The 24,326-nt window shown below is 39.1% G+C and overlaps 1 protein-coding gene across 2 annotated transcripts in view; it reads left to right on the top strand.

The window, feature by feature from the left end:
- Window positions 1-2,362: 2,362 nt before the first annotated feature.
- Window positions 2,363-24,326, top strand: part of LOC121511219 (SH3 and PX domain-containing protein 2A-like) — a 105,161-nt gene continuing 83,197 nt past the window's right edge. For both annotated transcript variants that reach the window (XM_041789818.1, XM_041789817.1), the window contains exons 1-2: window positions 2,363-2,664; window positions 11,476-11,556. In XM_041789818.1, coding sequence (XP_041645752.1) covers window positions 2,593-2,664; window positions 11,476-11,556 — 153 coding nt within the window. In that variant the 5' untranslated portion in view covers window positions 2,363-2,592. The remainder of the gene's footprint in view (window positions 2,665-11,475; window positions 11,557-24,326) is intronic.

The following is a 24,326-nucleotide window of genomic DNA, read 5'->3' as shown; positions in this document are numbered from 1 at the left end:
TTTGTCTTATGTGACAGTAGGATTTCCGTTACAAACTTTCAAAATAAAGCAGACACGAACCAACGGTTCGTTGATGAGGGGATGTATTAAATTAAATTAACTAGAACGGACATGTTCAACATTAAAATTGCTGATATACTAAAGAAAATAAAAAAAAATACATTGAGCTGAGCAAAAGTCAAACAAGCTACATTTATTTACGACACTATCAAAGACGTGCTGGAATTGTTGCATAAGAAGTAACCGTTAGTCATTTGTCTCTTGTTTAACGTCTATGTTGAAGCAGAAAATATTCGTCATTAACGTTGCTTGGTTTATATAAGTCATCGTCGCTTGGGTGTTTTTTGCTCTAACAACAGACGAGACCCACTTTATGTTGGACTTCTTATACTAAATTTACACATTTCCGCTGTAGTTGTATTCTCGCTTGTTGGCTTGACATGGTTGGTTAGCTGTATCTGTTTCCTGAATCTCCAAGGCAGGACGTGCTCAGCGGCTCAGCTCCTCGGCTCTTGTACGCATGCTTCTTCTGCTTCTGTCGTCATGATGAAGAGAAAAAAAAAAAAAAAAAAAAAAAAAAGGTTGAGTAATTTTTATAGAGGGCTAGATTCCCTCGGGCCCCCAAGATGTTACGTGGAGTCACATGCAGGCTAATTGATCAGATTCAGCTAATTAAGTGTAATAGAAGAGTCATAATCTGGCTGTGAAGCGAGCTGGCTTACAGAAAATGCCTCAAGTTATAGCTAAGTTTAAGCTGTCTATTATCATATTACACAAAGTAAACCTTGAAGTTGCCATTCATATCGATACTTTATTGAAATGGAAAATATACAATTAAAATGGAATATGGCTCGAATATTTCAAAGTAGTAGGAGGTCCAGCAACAAATTTTGAAAAGCAAACGCACTTCAGACAAGAATTCCCCTTTAAGATAGTTGGATTCTGATAGGCTACTGTTGAATTGCATCAGTATGAGCAATTTATTATTACATTGGCTGCTTTTTACATTGTGTCTATTCTATCATTATAATAGATTATTTTTATACAGATTTTTAGAAAGACATGTCTATACCTTTTAGGTAAATGTAGGGAAGAAAATGGGAAAATTTGTTGTATTTTATTGTAAGTTGTAGGCTGTCTTTAATTAGACGCATTTGTGGGTGTTTCAGAAATGTACTCGGTAGAACAGGAATACATTATAAGGGGCAATATGGTCATACAAAAATAATAATAATTATTCTACACAAAATAGACCGTACTTGCAATGACGGAGTGCCACACGCAACAATTTGGTTTACATACCCAAAAAGGAAGTACACACTTTTTTTTAATCCCACCCCTTCTCCATATTCATAATTATCTAGCTCCCTTCCACAAATTTAAACCAAAATAGTTGGCACTCCACAAATAATAAAATCGTCCAAATCTCTGATAATGCATTTATGTCGATCAAATATAGAATTTTGTATCATAACACATTACATTTATACCATAATTATTTACTCGTACTAAACTGTAACTATAGGAATTCATGTTTTTATATACCTATACAAATTGAAGTGCAATTTTTTACATAACAAATACGTGACAATAGTAAAGTTGCTTTCCTCACATAATGATCATAATAAGACAGTACTGGTCTTGTTCATAAAGTTTATTTTTTATGTTCTTAGCGCCCCCCTGTGGAGAAGTAATTGTTCTCTCACTTCATGATTCGTCCGCTAGGTGGAAGCAAAGTCTTTTGACATATACCGGGTTTAAGGTCAATTGGAAATCCTCAAGTTATTTCTAAATCAACGGATAAATGGTAAATGTATATACGATTTAACGTAATTTTCACTCATACTAATAAATTATTATTATAAATAATAAAGTTTCATGCATCTTCATGCATGTAAACGGTTTAGTTGAAATTAAAACACATTGTTTACTTTGAAATGATGAACACCAAAAAGTATCATTCAAAAAATGCTGTTTCTCCTTTTTTCAACTGTGAATCTTGACTTTGTTTTCGTTTCTGCTGGAGACTCAGTAATAATTTGTAGGGGGGAGTTGGAGAAACATTTGAAGGCAGCAACACTAATCAAGTTTCCATGCACTGTCTTGCCAAACAACATGTGCTTTTGATTATGAAGGCTGGCCATTTTCCACCGAATATTTTTGGTTATTTTGTGCATAGAAACTTGGTACGATGTTGCACTTAAGACACAAAACGCCTCCAAAACAGACACCTCTACACAGGGTCCATCCACTGGGACCGCCCCGTAAATTTACATTTCCCCTCCTGTTTCTACCGTAGCTGTGCAGCGGGGCGAGTCCTGCCCCTCTGGAGGGAGGAGAAGACATATGAATAGCCACTTTACTTGCATTGTAATGTTTCACAAAGAGTTCAGAAGCTCCAGACCGCCTGACACCATCATTTCATGGATGCTCTCAAAGGCTAAGCGCAGTGAAACTTTATCCTCTTCTCCACCAACTTTCCAAGTTTTCTCGAGGCGATTCATGCATGTTTTAGAGTGATTTCATGGGTGGGGATCTTATTTTGTAGTTTTTAGAGTATTTCTTGGTGCAAATCCTGCCTGGTCTTTGAAGATGCAGCTCCGCACGGTGCTTGACGTTAATGTTGTGGATGTGCAGAAGAGAAGGAATCCCTCTAAACACTATGTAAGTAATTTCCTCGATCTGGATAACGCCATTAAAGTAGCTCTAACGTCACAAATGTTGGCTCCACATTGTTGATCAGCGTTTAAAGTTTGGTACATCCTAGCAGTTGTGTTGGTGTGGTCATCAAAGTCACTTAACAGTCACTTTGGTCCAAAATGTATACCTAAGCTGTGAATATATTACATTTATTGTATCACCTGTACATTAGACATTTGGTTTACTCACCTCGCCATTGAGGGGTTTTATACTAGTGGCTTTGAATGGTAGGTGGATGGATGATAGTTGACATGATACCTGACTTTTTAAACAGTTTTAACTTTTCATGAAGAACCATCTTACAAGTCTTTGTCATGGACACAAATAGCATAGTTAAAGGCTTTAGGACCACTAAACATCCATCTCTGATATAGAAAAATATATATAATCTACAGGCAAACGCTGACAGTTTGTTTTTTTTTTTTTTTACTGTGAATGCTAGGAATGCATGATATTGGATTTTTGCCTTTATCTGATAAGCCTAGACTGACACCAGTATATCTATCAATATATCTTTTTTTTTTATTTGGAAGAATACAAAGTGTCTCTTGCGCAAATAGAGGATGAGTCAAGTGGAGCTGAGAAAGGTCCAGGGAAGTAGACAGTCTGGTCTTTGAGTTTTGGGCTTCATTCAAAATGTTAGGGTTCATGATGTAAGCTCCCTAGGCAGACGCCTATTCCTGATGCCACAATTGTAAAATTTGCCAACATTTCATGTAAATAAATGATTCATACTGCCAGTATCTAAGGCTGGTATATTGGCTTTTTCATATCTGCAGATACTGATATCATGCTGATAATGCTGTTCATCCCTGCTAAATAGCCTTTCAGGAAAACTCATTTCGACAGTAAAAGAATCATGTCACTTGCTATGTTTTATTTGGCCTTTAGATCTTAGCCTTGATTGAGAAATCAATCAAAAAAGGTTAAATAAATTGGCTGTTGATTATAGCTGACAAGTTTGGGCCACTACAGAATCTAAGCAAAATGATGATTTAAAGAACTTTTGAATGTTCTTTGTAAAGACCTTGAATTTACCTGCTGGCTTGTTAACAAAGCACGTGTTAGCTTTGAATAATGACCTCTTACTATGTTGAGCAGAATACGTCTGCTGTTCTTGTAGTTCTAAGAGATGTTGAAGATGCAGAGTGTCCTACCAATAGATCTCAACAACGCCCATCCACTTGTTCTGAAAGTTAAATTTCCATTCAGAGACATTTTGCAAAATCCTTATTACAATGCTTTAATGCATGAACTAAGCTACACACTTACCTGAGTACTCTGAGTACAGCATTCAAAAATGGTGAAAAAGGCGAAGTACTAGACAGTGTACATATTTCTTTACAAGGAGGAAGGAACTATGTATCCCATAATCCATTGCAATTAATCTTAATTTTTGTTAACAATAGTTTTTCAACCTTTAAACCATATGCCTCTTTTCTACACTTATCTTTCTTGTAAATTTGAAGTGATAATGTAATATTTTCTTACAGCAGTGACAGCCTTCATTTGCGGGCTCAGTGGACATTTTCATTGTAACCAGAGAGCTCACCAATTAGAGATGTAACATTCAAGGATTGCTGATATTGTAGTGTTTTTTGCTGAGATTGCAAAGAAACTGTTTTTCTGAAAACAGGGTTGATCTCTTAACTTTTTTCCTCTGAAGGAGCTTATATCATTGCTTCACACTCAGGTAGCTCGTGGTAAGTCTGACTTGGATTCTTCAGATGACATAGCATATTATCAAATCCACTATGGAGAAAATGTATGGAAATCTTTACTCCTGGAACCACACTGTTGGCCTTCTAAGTGTCCAATGCAAGGTGCTAAAAAACTGCATGTCCTCGAGTGCAACTTGAGGCTGCCTTTGATATCTAACTAAAGACACATTTGGATTAGAGCAGTTAATTACACTGACATGATTGCTCTTTAAACCGTAACACCTGCAAGCGGAAATTAGCCTTGCACTTTTACCCTTTGTAGTTTTGTAACTTTTTAAATAAGACAGGATGAAGGATTGTATGTTTGTCGGTTAGATACAAGGTGTCTTTAGCAGGATAGCTAATTCACGCTATTCTTTTTCAGAGATTGTGCTTCTTGAATGTATTATGCAACAGGCTGTTGCCCTCTGTTACTTACTGAGTGCTTAATATAGTAGTAGAAGTAGGTCTTATGTGATAAATTGAAAGTTAAATTCAGCTTATCACATATGAATTATAAGTCTGAGTTAAAAAAGTTTCAAAAGATAGCCAGTAAAAATGATGCTTGCTACCATCATCATCCTTGAGACTTTGGAGTATTTCTCCATGTTGTCTGTGTTGGCGTAGGCATTATCATTGCCATTAAACAGGAAGTGAGCGTTCCCACATCCATTCCAGAAAGAGCACCTGCTTCAAAGTGAGGTTGTAGAAGATTTCCACAGTCCCGTGGGAGAATACTGTTGACTGTTGTTGTTTTGTTTGCTCTTTGTTCCATAGAGAAGCTGTCGATGGTTCTCAATACGAAGGCCCTTGAAATTCACATGCTGCTGTTTAACCTCTCTTCAGCCCATGTTTCAGACAGCATCTGTCAATGGTTGTTGTTCACGGGGGAGCTTTTTCTAACCAGCAGAATGAAGATGTCTGTTGGTCCTACGCATTTGGAGGGAACATCCACTATTATGGAGAAATGACGACAAAAGTCTTGAATCAACTTTGGAAGAACTGTGAAGTTCTGGGTATTGGCAGCTGACAAATCATTTTGTATTTTGGCTTGGAGTTAAAAGAGGATTGGTGATCATGATTGTCTTTTTTAGATTACCATTGTTTATGATGTCTTCCTGGTTATCAATATGATTTACACAAAAAATAAACCCACACCAGCACCACGACCCCCAAAAGTGGGATGTTTGCCTTCTCCTTGAAGAATTTAGGTTTCACACCATTTACCAACTATTGACAAACAAAGTAAACATAGTTCATGGTTTTGCATGGGTGTTTTCCTCACTTAAGACTAGTCGACTAAATGCATTTGTAATTGGTTTGTGAAGTCATTTGCCCAGGAACATCACTATTAGATTTTGGGGATGTTTGATATTATCAACATGATAATGGTATCAGCAGATATTTACTTAAAATATTAATTCTGGTCATCAGCAGAAATGAGAAATTCTGACTACAAATACAACAGATGCACTATATGGACGTAAGTATGTGGCCTCCTGACCATTACACCATAAAGGACTGTAATGGCATTGTTTTCAAATACATGTACTTTATTATGGAGTTGGCCCCCTTTTGCAGCTATACAAGCCCCCACCCTTTGTGGAAGGCTATCCAAAAGATTTAGCAGTGTTTCTGTGGGAATTTGTGCCCATTCATTCTGTAGAGCATTTATGAGGTCAGGCACTGATGTTTGATGAAGAGGCCTGGCTCATTATCCCTGTGCCAGTTCATCCCAAAAGTGTGGTGTAGTTGAGGTCAGGGCTCTGTGCAGGCCAGTCAAGTTCTCCCACACCAACCTATCAAACCATGTCTTTCTAGTCCTTGCTTTGTGCTCTAGGGCACAGTCATGTTGGAATAGGAAAGGGTCTTCCCCAAACTGTTGCCACAGAGTTGGAAGCAAAGCATTGTCCAAAATATCTTGGTATGCTGGAGCATTAAGATTGTCCTTCACTGGAATAAAGGGGTCTAGCCCAAACCCTGTCAGGACCCTGTTCCATGCAGCTCCCATCACACAGATTTGTGCGTACAGTAATGTCAGTGGCAGGTTGAAACTCTGAGCTCTTCAGAAAGACCCATTTTTTTATCACAAATGTTTGCAAATGGAGACTGCATGGCAAGGTGCTTGATTTTAAATAACTATGGCAACTGGTCTCATTGAAACACCTGAATTCAGTAATTAACAGGCGGGGCAAAATACTTTTGTCAGTGTAGTGTACCAGCTGTAAATAATTTAGCCTTATTTACAGCCTTAATTGGCTGTAAAAATTCAAATCTTTGAATAAGTTTGTGGAGTTTTAGGCAGGGCCAACAAACCTACATCAGCTGAAGACTTTCTTTGTTCATCCTCATTCCTTAAACTTTAAAGTGTGTTTTAAAGACTGACATTTCAGTATAGTATGAATATTGATATTGGCTGACAACAATATGTACGCATTGAGATGTGGGCAAAAATCCAACAGGATGCATCTTTGGTAAATTTAGGCTACCTTCTCAAGACTTTGACATCTTTATCTCTTTTCTTGGGTTTTTATAGCTGGGTTCCAATCATAACTACATAATTACAAGTTTGTGGAAATTATCAAAATGTATATGTTACTCCATGAAAATGAAATATAATGAAATGCATGCGTGTCCTCATTACAGTAGTCCTATAATGATCACTCCTTTAATCCTGTCTCTTTTTTTCGGTCACACTTTGTCCCATCTAAGGTCCAAAATGCAACATTTTATTTGATAAATTTCATGTTTTTTATTTCACAAATTTAGGTCATGACTTCTTATGAAGGAAATGATAGTGGGTCATGAGGCTAACCCAGTTGAGAACCACAGCTGTTGGCTTTGGCTCCTTTGATATAACGTCAGATCAGCAGTTCCACCAGGGAGATTCAGTATCTTAGCTCCAAATTACATCACCAGGATATGTTAGCACCTGTCAGGAGGTGTTTTGGCTTTATTTTTGTAAAACAGAAGGAGACAGAGATATGTTGTCCATGCTAATTTACAGTGATTTAAACTGTGAGACATCAGCATGTTATCACTGTGATCATGTAAGCATTTCACAGTTAGCATTTAGCCTCACAAAGCTGCTGATGCAGCTGAGAACTCATCATCTTGTTCGACTGTGTGGGCCTGTCTCCATGTTGTCTCACTGGTTTGAGTAATCAAATTCGATGAGCCACGAGACATGTCTCGGTGGGACTGCAAAAATCAATTAGTCCATCAGGTACAATTGGATTAATTAACCTGAGAGTTGGGATCAATTGCATCATCCATCTCCTGCTGAGGGAGGCTCCCTAAGGCCACTAAACACAGGGTACTGATTCCCCCCTGGGACTAAAACCGGAGGTGAGGGGCTGACTGGGAAGTCCCCACCAGGGAAGGAGAGGGAGAGAAAAATAAAATCTCATTATCTATGAGCTAAGCAACTGAAAATGCTTATCCGGTTTGAGAGAGGAAAGAAGCAACCCTTTGTCTTTTGTCCCAACTGTTCAAGTGTGACTTCCTTCCAGGATCTCATGGCAGTGAAGCAAGAGAGTGCGTGGCAACTTCTTCTTGTTTACACACACAAACAGAAGAGGATGATGGGAGATCAGAGGGAAGAGATCCAATGAGAGGTTTCTTGTTAATAAAGGCTTCAAAATTAAGTAAAAAGGGCCTGTAAATCAGCTATTTATGTCCATGCTCTAATTATAACCAGATGTGCTCATACTTTACTTGTTAAAGTCTGCCTGTAAGAATCTTAATTTTTTGACATTAAAATGTATTCATAAAGTATCAGTAATAGCTGGTTGCAACCACCGCTTATATTTCTTATTTTGCTCTCAATATAACCAAGAAAATACACAGGATTTATTCATAAAAATGCTTTTTTGTATTTCTATTGCTTGAGATTTATTATCATGCTTCTTTTTAGGCGTATCTTGACCTTGCACACCCTCGCTTTGAACCATGCTGTCGTCTGAACTCAGAGCGTTTGGTCATGCTGGCTGTATTTAATTAGTGAGCTGCTGGAGAGCTTGTTTTGCCTCGGTGCACACTCTTTCTATAATGAACTGCGTGCAGGATGAAGACTGTATTTCCAACTTCTTACTGATGTCCTTGCAGATTGCCACCATATGTGAAAATGCCGCTTTTGTAAACACACGCTGCAATGTGCTAAGTAGGAAATGCATTTGGTGCAGCCATCTGTTTCTGAAACTTGGGGCGTGAACAATAGTTTTTCAGCCTTTTTTTGTTGAGGCAAATGGAGAATTTATTTTAGGAAAACTGAGGTCAACAGTGTTTTTCTCTGTCAGTGACAGATGAACGCCAAGGACAAGATATCCCTGTTTTAGTTTGGCACGAACAAACATTTCTTGTCTCTCTGCTGGAAGTGGTTGACATATTGAGAGCACCATATTTTCTTTCGACCGTGGTCTTAATAAGATAGTACAGTTCAAAGTCTTTACTTAAACGAAGCACTGAACAGGTACTTGATAGCTTTTTGTCATAGTGTAGTCTTATTAGAGTTGTCACAAAACCAGAATTTAAAGTGTAAGTAAACTCTCATCTCAAAGCTCTTGTTGCTCCATCCCTGCCAGAAGACACCTGACCTTTCCCCAAGTGTTAAATAAGGGGTAGCAATTTTTATTAAGTAAGAAAAGTGCATTGCAATGAGTCAGAAATTAAAAAGTATACTGTAATGTAAAACTGAGTGCAAAAAAGTTAACACCACAAGAGGGCTAAGATATTAACTAGTGCTGTGAATTGATTTAAAAAATTAATCAAGTTAATCACATCACTATCTGTGATTAATCATGATTAATCACAGCATTTTAGTTTTAGTAATTTTTAGATTTTAAACATTCTTATTATCAAGTGTTTATTTTCATTATTTTAACTTTATGTACAGCACTTGAAAGTGCTTTTTACTAAAAAAAAATATTATTATTATTATTATTATTATTATTATTATTATTATCTGAGTTTTATATGACCTTGGGAAAGGTGTTAAAATCTAGCACTATCAGAGTTGAGTTAACACTGTTGAATGTTCTGTGTACCAAGTGGTAATCCTTGATGCTTTGTTTGGACACACCTCAGTGCATATTGAAAAATGGTTTGATATTCAGTTGCTCAGACTGCAAACAGAGGTGGTCTAGGATGCCTTTATCTGAACTGGTTGATTGTGTAGATACAAAGTGTTTGTTGCAAGAAGACTCTTGTGTGTATGCATTAAATACCACCCCACAGATTGACATGATCTACTGCATCCAACCAGTAAACAAATGCTATATTCATGTCCATCCAGCCCTGCTCATAGTGACGCTAACTGCAGCACTTTTGTAGCAACCCATCTTCCGACAATGCGCAGCTCTTCAAGTTGCTACCATTTCACCTGTTGATAACTTAAAAAAAAAAAAAATTAAAAAGTAAACCTCAATCAGGAGCCAGCTCACATCATGACTCCCTCATAACTTGTAGTCTTCAATTGAGATGTCATTTCAGTTTAAACAGTACCAACAGAGATTTATTTGCTACATAGTATATCACAGTGTCCTTTAAAATCATGCTAATGACATTTGTCTCTAGTATGGATGGAGCAACAAAAAGAGATGCTGAGGGTGTTTTTGCTCAGGATGCTCTGTGCTGAAAACAATGATCTGCATTGGTTGTGTGTTGTAAATGGGTGCTGCCAGCACAATAAAAGGGCAGCAATGGATGAGGGCCTTTCCAAATTTACTTGTGTAATGGAAGCATTTGCCTTCCTGTAAATGTGAACAGTCTATTGTTGTTTTCTCTTTTGCTCTGAGCAGCTTTTATTTGAAATGTTACTGGACATCTTTGTTTTCTTTCTTTCAAAGATTCTCTACTTTTTACTTCATATTGTTTTAACATGTAGTATTGAAAAAGTACTGAAGAATTTTGACATCCTTATGTCATACTTAGTAATCCTGAGTGAAAAAAACCCAAATAGCATGTTTCTCTGCATAAATGGTATTGATGACCAGTGCTGGCTAGCGTTACTTTTGAAACTAACTCATTAGATTACTGCGTTACATACTGAGAAAAGTAACTTTTGTTAGTGCGTTACCTCCTTTTAAAACTAATGCGTTAGAGTACTTCTGCGTTACTAAATATTAAAACCCTTTAGCCACTCATTCCACTCGTTGGTTGTAAAAACGACAGATGAAGACCGCACATCTGCATTTGAATGTGCAGACTCTAATACCAATGTACAGCATCATTTACAGCCCATAATCTGTATCTCTGCAGCCTGAGATCACCGCTAACAGACAGCTCTTTAACGTACTCACAATCTGACATCAAGCTGAGCAGAGGCAGACAGAATACTGGAACGCTGTCCGTAATAACAGCGCGTAATTGGAACAGCTGCACAGCTGAATCAATGAAAGCAAACAGAGCTTTTAAACTTACCTTTCACCGGGATGCTGTTCTTGTCCCTTTTATCCAAAAATCCGTCATAATGGGGATATTTCCACAGAGTCATGCTGTCCTCTCTGTCATCTCGCTGGTTCAACATGCTAACAATGTGCGCGTAATGGCACAGAATGTTTACCTTGCACCGGCACGGCACTACGTGCCAACGTGACTACAGGAAGAAAGAAGGACAAACAGAGCAGATGCTTCAAGGAGTTTCCTTTTTTCTTTCTCTCTTTTTGAAACCACAGAGGAGAGAGGAAATTTGGAGTTTTTCTTTCAGTAACAGATTACTTTTATGAAAATGTAACTAATAACGGGATTACTTGAATTGTAAAACTAACGCGTTACGTGACTTGTTACTCCACAAAAGTAATCTGAGTACTCTTACGGATTACTTTGGAACGCGTTACCCCAACACTGTTGATGACAAATACTTAGCCGTGTTGTTGACCCCTGAAGGGTTTCAAACGTTTGATGGAGACAGACAGCCTTAATGAGTTTATTTGACCCTTACGACCCCTTTAAGTTAAGTCAGGATGGAATGCACTTTGTGTCATTGGGAGAAGTGGAGCTAAAGCGGTGTCGTGATCTCTTTGACAAAGTGACTTTGCTCCTAATGGGCCTCCTGTGTTTGTGCTTCTTCCTCTAGGTGTACCTCATCAATGTCACCTATTCAGACTCCACTTCACATGTCATCTACAGGAGGTACAGCAAATTCTTTGACCTACAGGTATGTTTTTAAAAGTTACTGTATTTAAAGTTATTTCATTCAAATTTGGTTGAAATTTTGATAATGGCATCTTACAACAATATCAAAATGTTCCTTTGAATAATACTTGTCTGATTTGTCTGGGAGCTCTCTCCTTTGTATTTAGTTTATAATCTAAAAAACTTACTTGGTCTAAATCAAACCAACAATACTTGCTCACAATCAGCCAGCCACAGCAGATGCAAGCTTTCATGTATTTTTCCATACTAATGTTCTTGTTGCTTACTGACTCTCTAAAACTGGGCATTCACTGTGCAATTTCAAGCCAACTCTGTAACAGTGGAATGTCAGCTCCCACAGTGCAACTGAATTGTATACAATGCCAATTTGTGTGCTCACCCTGTATGGTCCGATGGTCATGGACAACCTGAGTGCTCAAACTATACAAGTGAAGTTTGTAAGGACGGTGACAAATGTCGATAAAGTTTTCTTTTAAAAGTCTCACAGAGGTTGAAGTCATATCTGTTGTCTCCTTTGCGTGCTTTAAATAGCTACAGATAGTGTCAAAAACGTTTGCGCCATCTCTCACTCTCACACACACAAACAGTATCACTGGCTGGCAACACTAGCAGCTAATAATAACAAATATTGCATCAGTTAGTGAAGGGAATTCCAGCGCTTTTTAGTGATCTGGTTCTTTGTTCCAGTACAGCAGTAAAAACAAACTATTTCAGCTCTCTCTTTAAAAATGTGCCAAATTTGTTATGAGCTAGTGGGGCTTTTCCACGCTAACTTTGGTGGTGCAGATGCAAACCATCTGTGCTGATTTACTTTTCCATTACCAGTTTGGCTGTGCTGGGCTACGCCGAGTGGTCGTGCTCTGGAGAAGGGCCCAAGCGCATCTGCCCCACCCTCAAGGGCAGCATGGACTACATCACAACGGCTCGTCCTCATTCTGGGACGCCTCGCAGACGTGTTAAAGCAGCAACCGCTGAACCAAACTTTGAAATACTTTCTGGATTACCAGTAGTAGAAACAATGGCCAGCTCTTGAACAAAACAGTGCTTACTGAGGTGCAGCTATTTAACGTCATCGACTCAAAACGCCATGTCGTCAGCACTAGATGTGCCCTAAAACAGCTAGCTCGGTTGTGGCTGCCGTGCCGAGTCAAACCAAGTAGAGCCAAACTGCTCAATGTAATGCAAAAGCCCCATGACTTGGTATGCATGTGGCAGAACAGTGTGCCTGCTTGATGGTGATTTCAGATGCTGTTAGACAGTTTACAAAGGAAAAAATGGCCTGAATTTGGGGATTCTGCCTGTGGTTCTGCTTTCACTCTCCAAGTGTGTGCAGTTGTACAACCAAAATATCCACCATGTCAGAAATCTGTCTGACCAGTCTGGAGGAGCTGATCAGCCCTTGGTCTGCCATTGTGTCCTGTTGTACACTGCACAACAAATGTTGTACATTTAGGCTGAAAGCTGGCACGAGTCTGAGTGAGTGGTGCAACTCAACATTTGTGTCTGAATGGGTTGAAGACAGTGTACAAATGGTTTAAGTGCCTGGTTGTTGACTCAGACCTTGTAAATTAAAATGATAAGATAAATAAGTACAAAGCACAGGCCAGATACACATTTGATTTAAAGTAACTTTTCAATATAATATCAGTATTGAAACTTGATTATCACAATCGGTTACATCAACTAAACTTCTAATGACATAATGTTCTATACTGCAACTTCAGCTGGCGGCAGCGTAAGCTAAAAAATGAACTCTGAATGGTGTATTGAAAATATGTCTTCCTCATATCATCTATATGAGGTCATTTTGGCCTTTTGGTCATGTCTTTCTGTTCAGCTTCTGGAGTACAGTACGCTCAGTGAAAGGTCTCATTTAAGGCAGCTTGGAAAAAGGGAAATAGGGGAAATCCAGTCAGCAGATGCAGGAAGAAAACATGACCTCAGCCAGTATGCAGAATACAGCATGGGGCAAAGTTAAGCCTAAGGATTGTTCTTAGGATATCCACAAGCTTGAAGAGAAATTTCTGCATTCTGTAGCAGGAACTTGGAGTTTGCATTTTTAACCTGCAGGCCTGAATGGTGTACACTGCAGAAACTCAAATCTCAGGAGGTGCATTTTTCTGATTTCTAGTCAAAGATACAAGAACACTTCAGGGATGTGGGTGGTGTTTTTGAAGTTTGGCTCCCTGTGACTACTTGTCAATATTTACTATATTAGCCAGGGGATGCTGGTGAGTGTGGCTCCTTAGGAAAGGAGGGACATAAACAGTGCCTTTAGTAAAGTATTTACCCCTTTGAATGTTTAACCCTTTTATTGATTTTATAAATCAATCATGGTCAACATAATTTGGCATGTTCAACATCAAAGTGAAAACAGCGTTCTGCAAAGTAATGTCTACTAAGTAAGTGATGCATAAATATTCACCCCCTACAAGTCAGTACTTAATAGATAAACCTTTGGCTGCAATCACTGCACATCTGGATACTGCAGTTTTACTTCATTCTTCTTTGCAAACTGCTCAAGCTTTGTCAGGTTGCATGGGGATCAGGTGTGAACAGCCCTTTTTAAACCATTTCTGTGCAGCTTTTGCTGTATGCTTCGGGTCACTGTCTTACTGGAGAATAAATCTTCTCCCAAGTAATTCCCTTTCAGACTGAATAAGACTGTCCTCCAGGATTTTCCTGTATTTGCTGCATTGATTTTACCCTCTACCTTTACAAGCCTTCCAAGATTGGCTGCTAAGAAGCATCCCTACTGCATGATGTTGCCACCAGCATGCTTCACAGTGATGATGGTGTGTTTGTGCTGATTAGCAGTGTTTGGTATCTGCCAAACATAGTGTCTGGTCTCATCAGACCAAAGAACTTTCTTTCACTTGACCATGGAGTTTCCTACATGCCTTTTGACGAACTCTTGTTGAAATTTAATGATTTTTATTCAACAAAGGCTTTCTCTTTGCTGCTTTCCCATAAAGCTTTAACTGGTGAGGAACACCAGCAACAGTTGTTCTATGCAGAGTCTCTCCCATTTCAGCTGCTGAATCTTGTAACTCCTCCAGAGTAGTCATAGGTGTCTTGGTGGCCTCTCTCACTAGTTTCGTCGACTAGAAGATGACCTGATGTAGGCAGATTTACACGTGCCATATTCCTCTAATTTCTTGTTTATTGATTTAACAGAACTCTGGGGGATGTTTAGTGCCTCTAAGTTTTTTTTTTTTTGTATCCATCCCCTGATTTATACTTTTCAATAACCTTTTCTCTGAGTTGCTTGTTGTGTTCTTTTGTCTTCATAGTGTAATGGTAGCCAGGAATACTGGTTCACCAGTGACTAGACCTTCCAGAGGTCTCCATTTTATTAATTGTGAGACTACTAGCACCAGTTGGCTGAACCTCTGTTTCTTCAAATACAATTTCTTCCTTTAATATCTTAAAATGTTTATTGGGACTCACCAGGTAAATGTGGCTTAACTGAAATGTTTTGGGATATTCTTGACAAGGAATAATACAGATTTACTACAAATACCACAGTTTACAGTCTCAAAACCTTAAATGGTGCACATTTTACCAGGAGTTTTCCTCGTAAAATACCGTCTCTGGCTCTTCTCTTACAACCCTCTCTGTGCAAGACTTCACTGTGCAGTGCGGTGACTCTGGTGGGCCGGTTGTGTTGACGGCAGAGGAGGAAACCCTTTGTTCTCAGGTCCCATGCTAAAAGCCAGGAAAATTCTACCCTGGTCTGCTCGGTGGAAACAGAGCTTTTCTCCTGTCTCTGCAAACATTAGTCTTGTCCATAGATCCCTGCTGCCTGGGTGTGTTTGTCTGGCTACGGTAATCCATGAAGAACAGCAGTCTGCAGCTGTCTATACAACATGGGTGGGGATAGTCTTTTTTTTTTCTATGAACATTGACATGAATGATTGAGAACCTAATGTGAAGCAAGTAGGTTGGCAGATAATCTTAGTGTTGAATTGAGGACTTGTGGTAATAGTCCGAGCCATCTTCAGATTATTCTGTAAGATGTCAAGAAATTAACAATATTGTGCTTGCAGAAACAGCTCAACAAGAGAGATCACAGTAAGCCTGTGGAAGGAGGATGTAGTTTAGGAAATGCAAGAACTGATCCTGTAATGCATTGGATGAAATGAGGAGGAAGTTGTGGTCAGGAAAGAGCTGGGGGCTGGGAAGCTGTGGAGCTCTGGGTGTAAGGACTAATCCTTAGATGTAAGTATTCCTGGAAAGTGACATCGTAAAGTTACTATTAGTATAAAATGCTTGAGCTCTGCTAGTGCATCCTTATGCAATCTATATCCTCATCTCTTTTTTGTCTTTTTTAAAATATTGGTAATTTCCAGCCGTGAACCAAGAAGTGTTTGTGACTATGCCAACAGACACCTACAATCTTCCTCCTTCTCTGCACAGTTCTCTGTCCTCTTGGCACAATTGCCGGTTTTATTCTCATCCAAAGCTGACAAAAAGAAAATGCATCTGACACCCTCAAGCTGACAAATGTGAGTATGAGCTCATCAGATAGCTATTAATTATGAATTCAGAAAAGCCAAGTAAGGTCACAGAACAAGAAACGCTCTTTAAGTCAAGGCTGATCTTTCATTTTGTGTTCAGCATCAGTCTGCTCTGTACAGCTGGCCATATTAAACCCACTTGTCAACAACAGACTGCCCAGCTGTTTGTCTTTCAGTGATAAAGTAACCATTTTCTCATCGAATGGATGTCCAAAAGCGCACTCAGTGCTAATGTTTCAAAGCTTTCAGCACTCTCAACATAACTCATAACTGCTCCTGTGGGATGCAACAATCATAAATTATCCAAACGACTTTTATCTGATTCCGCCTTAACGTCTTTTCTGCTGACATTAACTGAATCGGGCTCTGTTTAATGCATGTGCAGAGTTAAGCACATTGATCCCTTATTTTTAAAGAGCTTTGTTTTCATTGCAAATACGGCTGAGCTCAACCAAACCCTGTTTCTGGTGTCAAAGGGGAATGTTTTTGAGCTGCGCATGTTTGACGTGAGCAGAAACGGTCAGTGTGTCAAACAAAGTTTACTGTCAGGGAGTAGTGAGTAAACCCCCCCCCCCCCCCCTCTCCTTCCACACCCTGAAACCACAGCGGACAGAGCTCAGCATTCCTTAGGGGGATTGTAGTTTGCAAGCTGTCCTGGTTTCCTTTTGGACTGAAACCGCTGCAAAATCCCTTATTCAACGTTTCTTTTGGATTGGGGAGTTGGACCAGGGTCAGCTCTGTTCTGCCTGTGTTCAGACTTGCCTGGCCTGGGAAACATTCAACATGAGACAGGACTTTAACAAGGTTGTTTTCCAAAATGTCTGGATATTATGAGGGCAAAGCTGCCTGTTTTAGTAAGTCAAAGATTATTTAAAAGAAATCTGCTTATTATTGGTGTTTTAGGCATTTTTTGTGTTGTGAACTGTGCAGCAGGATTAAAGATAAGATGTGTTTCCACAGACGGAAAGACAGGCTAGTCTGATTTTTAGGATGTTTCATGCTAAGATCAATCTCAGAATCCATCGCCAGTCATTGTTAATCAATGTTTGATGGATGATTTAAGCCTCTGGGAGCAGATGCCTGTGTTTTGGTAACTCTAGTGGAATCAGTTGTTCATCTTCCTGGCAAGACTTCCTTTTGCATGTTGTTCTTAAATGGAAGACTGAAACACCATAATATCTTAATCCATTACATCCTTCAGTTGTGTAGTTCATCTGTTAAGCATTAATTCAGTGGTGGAATACAAGGATGCACTCACAGGCCATCCATACCATGCCCAAGCATGTTTGACTTCCATAGTCCTGTTTGTTTATCCAGTGTGAGTACTGTATACCAGTTGTTCTCAACTGGTGGGTCTTATTAAAAATGCACCAAAAAGTCCATGAAACTATTTTACAGAATGCTCATTTCATCATGTTTCTTTGACAAATTTTGTACTTTGAGGTCAAAACCATACTGTTTTTCATGAAATAAATCTGATTTGTTGAGGAATATCAGAAACTTTGGTCGCAATTTCTCATTCAGGAGTTGATGGTGGGTCCTGACTGAGGCTCCAACAGTTGAGAACCGCCGCTGTATGCCATGGTCAAGCACGGAACACTTCCTTTTTCCTGGTGTGTATGGGTGCAACATGTGTGTGAAGCAAGTAAATGTACCACCGTGCATTACAGAGATATTCAGGAGTGCTAGAGGGACCAAAGTGACTCGTATTCTCTGTCCTGTTCTTTGTTGTCCTCTATTGTGCACACTCTGAGATCACTCCTCTCATAAATAAAATCAAGCATGTGTGCAAATGTTAAGTGTTAACGTAACTGTGCTTTGGCATAGTATAAGGTAACTGGGCCTTGTGTGAATACACCTTTTGGCTGGCCACACACCAGACAATTTTCACATCTTAAAATGGTTTTAAAAAACGTAGAGACCGCAAACATAAAGAAAATTTCAAAAGATTTTTCATTTCACGATCCTCTGAGCACACACGGGTGGGGAGAGTGCCTTTGCCCCAAGTGAAGGAATTCAAGTACCTCGGGGTCTTGTTCAGGAGTGAGGGTATAGGGGATTGGTGCCACATCTGTGGTATTGCAGACCTTGTGCCTCACTATCATGGTGAAGAGGGACCTGAGTCGGAAGGCAAAGCTCTCAATTTACCGGTTGATCTTCGTCCCAACCCTCACCTATGGTCATGAAATCTAGGTAATGACTGAAAGAATAAGCTTGTGGGCTCAAGCAATCAAAATAAGATTCTTCAGAAGGGTGTCTGGGAGCAGCCTTAGAGATAGGATGAGGAGCTCGGACACCAGGAGGGATCTCGAAGTAGAGCCACTGCTCCTTTGAGTTGAAAGGAGCCAGCTGAGGTGGTTCAGGCACCTGATTAGGATGCCTCCTGGTCATCTCCCTGTAGCAGTCGTCCACAGGGAGGACGACTGCCTCCCTGGACGTGCCAACCAGCCAACTAGAAGGAGACCCTGGAAGACCCAGAACTCATTGGAGGGATTATATATCTTATCTGGCCAGGGAACGCCTCAGAATCCCCCAGTAGGAGCTGGAAAATGTTGCGGGGGAGAGAGATGTCTGGGTTGACTTGCTTCGCCTGCTGCCATCACAAGCGGGAGAAAATGAATGGATGGAAGGATTAGCACACACGCTAGATGACTCAGCCAGACTGTGAGTACACTGGAGACCACAAACCTGCCGACCTGCCATCACACACAGAGGGAAGATTCCCAACTCGTGGGATTTGACTGAATCTCGCGTTATCAAACATGACTTAATAAAAATAAACATAGTTGACTATTGATATCCTCAGCTTGCTGTCCCTTCACCACATGCTGTCCAGGCATGTGTTACAGATGCAGCAAGAATCATAAAACAAGGTCAAAAAAATTAATAATATCCTGTTTGAAATGAAGGTAAAGTTGTGTTTATGTTTGTGAGCAGTGAAAGTGAGTAACATCAGGCTGGTTATGCTGCCTGCTCTGCTCGCTCTCATTGGTTGTTGTGGTTATTCTGTTGGAGGCGCTATGACCTAGATCCATAAATATCAAACTTTTTAGAATTTTGCCTGTTTGACAAAATGAATGTGTTTGATTTTGAAAACGTGAGGTCTTGGAGGCTACAATACGATTTGGATCAGTGAAATAATTGTGTTGACATCATACACTTTGGGATTATTCAGAAAAGAATCATTTGTGACAAGCCGTCACAAACACAATCGTCAGGGGAGGCAAATCTGGCCTTGAATCGATCTTAAAACCGTGTTGTGTTGTGGCCACAAAGTTACACCTTAACGTCACTCTGGCTCGTTTTGGTGATATGAGTTCATAAAAGAAACAGATTTTCTCATGGAAAAGGCAAACGGCTTGTAAAAAGTTCGTTGAGTAGAAGTTGGATTGATTACTTGATCCATTTCAGGTTGTCAGGGAATCCAAATGCTGATTGGCTTGTGCCACAAAGTGTCACAATGGTTTGTGCCTCAGTTTTAAATGTTTGAACTGCAGTGGATTGTTAGCTGCAGATATCTGTTTACAGAGAAGAGTTAATCATTGTCAGATCACTGCTGATTAAGGCTGGGCAATTAATCAAAAATTTATATTAAATCATAACATGTCCTACTGTAAATTTTCTTTAAACAAATAAGTCAAAATACCAGTTTAATGTTTTTTTTTTTTTTGCCACAGATATGTTATGGATTACCCATCATGCAAATATTCAAGTGCCAGTATATTTAACTGGTAGTGGTTTAAGATAATAGTTAACAAAAATCCTATTTGCCTTGTTTTTGTATGTTCTTCTTGTGAAAATGAGAATGACAATAAAATATGATTCCTTTTAATGTAACAATTTATATAGAATTCACAATATGAGTCAAAATGATAGCAATTAGATATTTTTTAAAAATACTTCAGCCTTAGTTTGTTCTATCTAATAATTTGTCTGTTATGATAAGGAATGATTTATTGCTGTTGTTTGTTGTTTGTTCAACATGCACAAGATGAGGAACTATAAATATATAGATAAAGGAAATGATCATAGATTTCCACAGATCCAAACCCCCTCTTCAGCCAGTGAACACTTGTGGCGTGGACATCATATAAATATTTAGGTGTATACCTGGATAATAAGTTGGACTGGTCTAAAAACGTAGACTTCATCTACAAAAAGGGGCAGAGCCGCCTCTTTTGCCTGTGAAGACTCGGATCAATAGACATCTCCAGTAAGATGCTGCAAAAGTTTTATCAGTCTGTGGTGGCAAGTGTTCTGTTTGTGCTACAGTCTGCTGGGGAGGCAGTGTAAAAAACAAGGATGCAAGGCGTCTGGACAAACTGGGGAAAAAAGCTGGCTCTGTGGTTGGAATCAAGTTGAACTCACTGGAGGATGGGGTGGAGAGATGCACACTGAAGAAGGTGGAGGCCATTCTGGGGAACATGGATCATCTACTTCATATCACCTTAAGTGACAAAAAAAACCAACAGTGGTGGACGGCTCCTCTCTCTTCGCTGCAGGAGGGAAAGATATAGAAGATCTTTTATACCCTCAGCAATCAGACTCTATAATTCTACTATAAACAGATGACTACATGAGACTCCAGACAAATGAATTTCCCTTCAGGGATGAATAAAGTTATTGTTGTATTGTTTTGTATAAAGACAATTGATTCTTAAAATGCATTTGCAGTTCTGGAAAAAATAGATAATTGGTGGTGTGTCATTAGTGCAGAAAATGTTCAGCCTGTTTTTTGCTGTCCTCATGGACTGTGTCTCCTGTATACATCAAAGACTGCTGTCACACAACTCGTCAATACAGCTCAGTCGACAAATGTGCACAAACGACAAACAAAACACAAAGTGGTTGAGGAGATTAACATCTCAAAGCACTTGGTTGCAGTTATTAAAGCTACTTTGAGGAACTTAAAGGAACCCTGCATAATATTAACCATTTAAAGCCAGATGTATCGTACATATGTCATCCACAAATTTCTGAGACCTCTGTCCAATCAACACAATCAGTAATTTCCTTTATAACCTTGTGTATACAATCTGATAAACAATTTAAGAAATGCTCAATTACTGGAAATGCCTGTAATGTGATAAAGAAAAGTGAAATTTTAAGGCAATTTTCCTCTTTTCGGATTTCAGTTGTATAGGATTTTCTATTATTTTATTATTTGAGGTATCAGGATTTAAAAGGTTAACAAATGTTGACTTTATTAGGTTGATATATTGTCTTGTATATGTATGTCATATCAGAAATGCACTAGATACCCACAATACATTTGTACAAAATTAAGAACATAGATTCACATGTAGGTTGTCACTGTTGTGCAATGTGCTCTGGGTGGTGATGTCAAATGAACGCTTTGTTTTTTTGTGGAGGTTCACCCTTTTTCATTTTAACCCTAGTGCAGAATTACTGAAGATGACAAGAAGGAAGGAGTTACTGTAATGTTGATCGAGGAACAGTGGTGTCCTTAATTAAATTATTTTTTCAGTGAGTTTCTTTGTACAAATAGAGATCAGGTCAGTAAGTCTTGATATGTAGTGCCTTGTTGAAGGTTTGTGTTGATTTTGGCAGCCCTTGAGGGAAAAAATAATCTTTTACCTTTACCCTCCTGCTTTATTTTAAAGACAAATATATCTTTTACCTTCAATAATGAGGTATGGAAAATGCTTATGAAGGCTGTTTCTACAGCGTTATGTAACTCCCTTTGTCTGACCCCTACTGAGCAGCAGTGCTTATTTGCATTTATGTATAACTACTTAAAATTATCATTTGAGTTGCTGATGTTTTTGTTTGCTTCTATAAAAATTAGAAGGGCATTTGAGTGGATTTCAGCCTTGAGTTTTACCAGAGGAGCTTTAAAATGTGATACTTTACACATTGGCGTGGCTTTGGCTTTTCTCTAACAATGATGACTCTGCACTTTTGTAACAGCATGCATGATAAATCTGCAGTTTTCGACCTTAAGGCCTGCTGCCTCATAATCTCTCAGCACTAAACAACTTGTCAAGTAAATGTCAAAACACAACTGAGAGATGGGATCAGAATGTTTTCCCACTCAGACATTCCTCCAAACTCCCTCAGTCTGAGATTCCTCCCAGAAAAGTGTCTTTGTCTTGTTACACAGTTGCAGTGTGTCTTTGTCTGCTCCTCCCTGCTCACTCCTGTGGAGTTTACATGTGTCCTCTGATTGTCATTACAGTGCACAGAAGCTGTTTGGGTTCCCCCTGCCGCCATAACTCAGGTTCATAATGTCGTAATGCTAAAATACAGACACAGAGATCGAGTGTTTATTGCACTTTCTTCCTGGGCATTTATTCTGGACACTGATTAACGGGTGTGTAAAAAGAGACGGGAGAGCTGGATTACATCATAGCACCTGCTGCTACATGGATGTGTTCATTTCCCCTGTGGAAACACTTGGCTGACTCTGCAGTGTAGTACTGAAGTATCCTGTGCAGAGTTTAGGAAAGCAGTATAGAGTAAATACAGCACCATGGGTCCACAAAGCCTCCTAAATTAATGTGTGTGTAATGTGAGAAATGTTTTCCTTCTGAGCTGTGATCCAAGTTTTCAGCTTTCACACCTGTCCTGAGTGTATCCAGGCAGGTCCCCGGGGTATGATGTCATCATTGCTTCTGGATGAGGAGCCTCTGGGTTGCATGAGGCGGTCTGTAAAGGTGCTGAGTGAACACTCCTTTATTAGAGGGAGTTTTCAGCTGCATCCAGCTGTGAGGGTGGGAACATGATGAGTGTGCAGATTGGTCACACAAACAAAAGAAGCTGTTGCTTTCTGACAAACAAGGCTGTTACATTTTCCTTTTCTTTTATCGTTTAAAACCTTTTCCATTCTTTTCAGTGTCTTTCATGTGTATTGAACCATTTTTTTTTATTATGAACAATATTGAGAAATACTGTAACTTCAAAACATCTGTTTCATGAGACAGCTGCACAGGAGAGGAATAAACCCATCCAAAACATGCAGCCAAACTTTTTCACACTGCTCACAAAAATACTAGAAATTTGTCAACCATACTTCCACATTCTAGAGTTCTTTTAGGGATGCATGATAATGGATTTTCCCCAATATTTATCCTTATATTTTAACAGAATTTGGACCTAAATCTTCAGTACTTACACATGTTGTCATTAACTTCATCATCTAGGCCGGGACCAAAATTAATTTTTATAGTTTAACAACAATATAATACTATTCTTTATAGTCAACCATAGAAATCTGCAACATAACTTTTAATTTAAACTAATTTCACAAAGAAAGATACCCTTTATGAAAATAAGTGCATCATAGCCTCCTTAGCCCAAAATTAACCTCTACATACTTTTAAAAATCAACCTTAACATAAACTATACTGTTATAAACAATCATGTTCAAACCTATATCCCATTTAAAAAGTACAGTGATATAAAAATGATAGATTTCCCAGCCCTTCCTTAAAGTCTGCCTCTTATTAAGGTACTATTTCCCAGCCCTACCCAAAAGTTTGGTTTTGATTTCTCTATAAAGAATATGCCAATCACTTGTGCATAAAACTAGATCAGTGGCTGTCTCCATGCATAGAGAATAGTTCCAGGGCTCTTACCGAGGGGATGACGTCAGCAGCTGATAAATCTGATGTGCTGACTCTCTTGTCAGCTGTTCAAATGGAGAGATAAAGTTTTCAAACTCTCTGCCGTGCTGTTAAAGTTGCTGTAGTCTGTGGCATATCTTTGACGAGTATTTGTTTTTGTTCAAAGAGACAGTGCATCATGTTAAATGTAGCCTATTTCCCCCGGGTTGAGATGTCATGCCGCTAGCCCTACACATGCAACGGGACATTGTTTAAAGTGTCCCACTATTTTTCAGCCAATTTTAACCACATCCAAGAATGCTAAGCTCTGCAGACCTGATCTGGACAGCCAGCTGGAGCGTGTGTGCACTACGCCATGAAAAAAGTTGTCAATCAATACTTTTGTCACATTTTAGCTTGAACTCACGACAGGGTGTGTTTTAGTTCTATTTCCCATGTTTGACACCAGTGCAGTGGTGCATCGCTAGTAAGGAATGATGATGAAGAAAGAAAAAAAAAAACTTCAGCTGATGTTGGCAACTTATTTGTTCGTAGTGCAAATATTTACGACATGCATGGACCAAAAACAAAATGACACATGGTACACCATGCTTCTAGACTATAGCAGAGATGCACAGCAGTGTAGCTTTGTATCCACCAAAGACACCAGGGAAGTTTAGGGACCA

The sequence above is a fragment of the Cheilinus undulatus genome, linkage group 6, assembly GCF_018320785.1.
Source record: "Cheilinus undulatus linkage group 6, ASM1832078v1, whole genome shotgun sequence".
In the NCBI taxonomy this organism is placed as follows: domain Eukaryota; kingdom Metazoa; phylum Chordata; class Actinopteri; order Labriformes; family Labridae; genus Cheilinus; species Cheilinus undulatus.
Note: the sequence above shows the minus strand (reverse complement) of the source record. Positions and strands in the feature narration are given on the sequence as shown.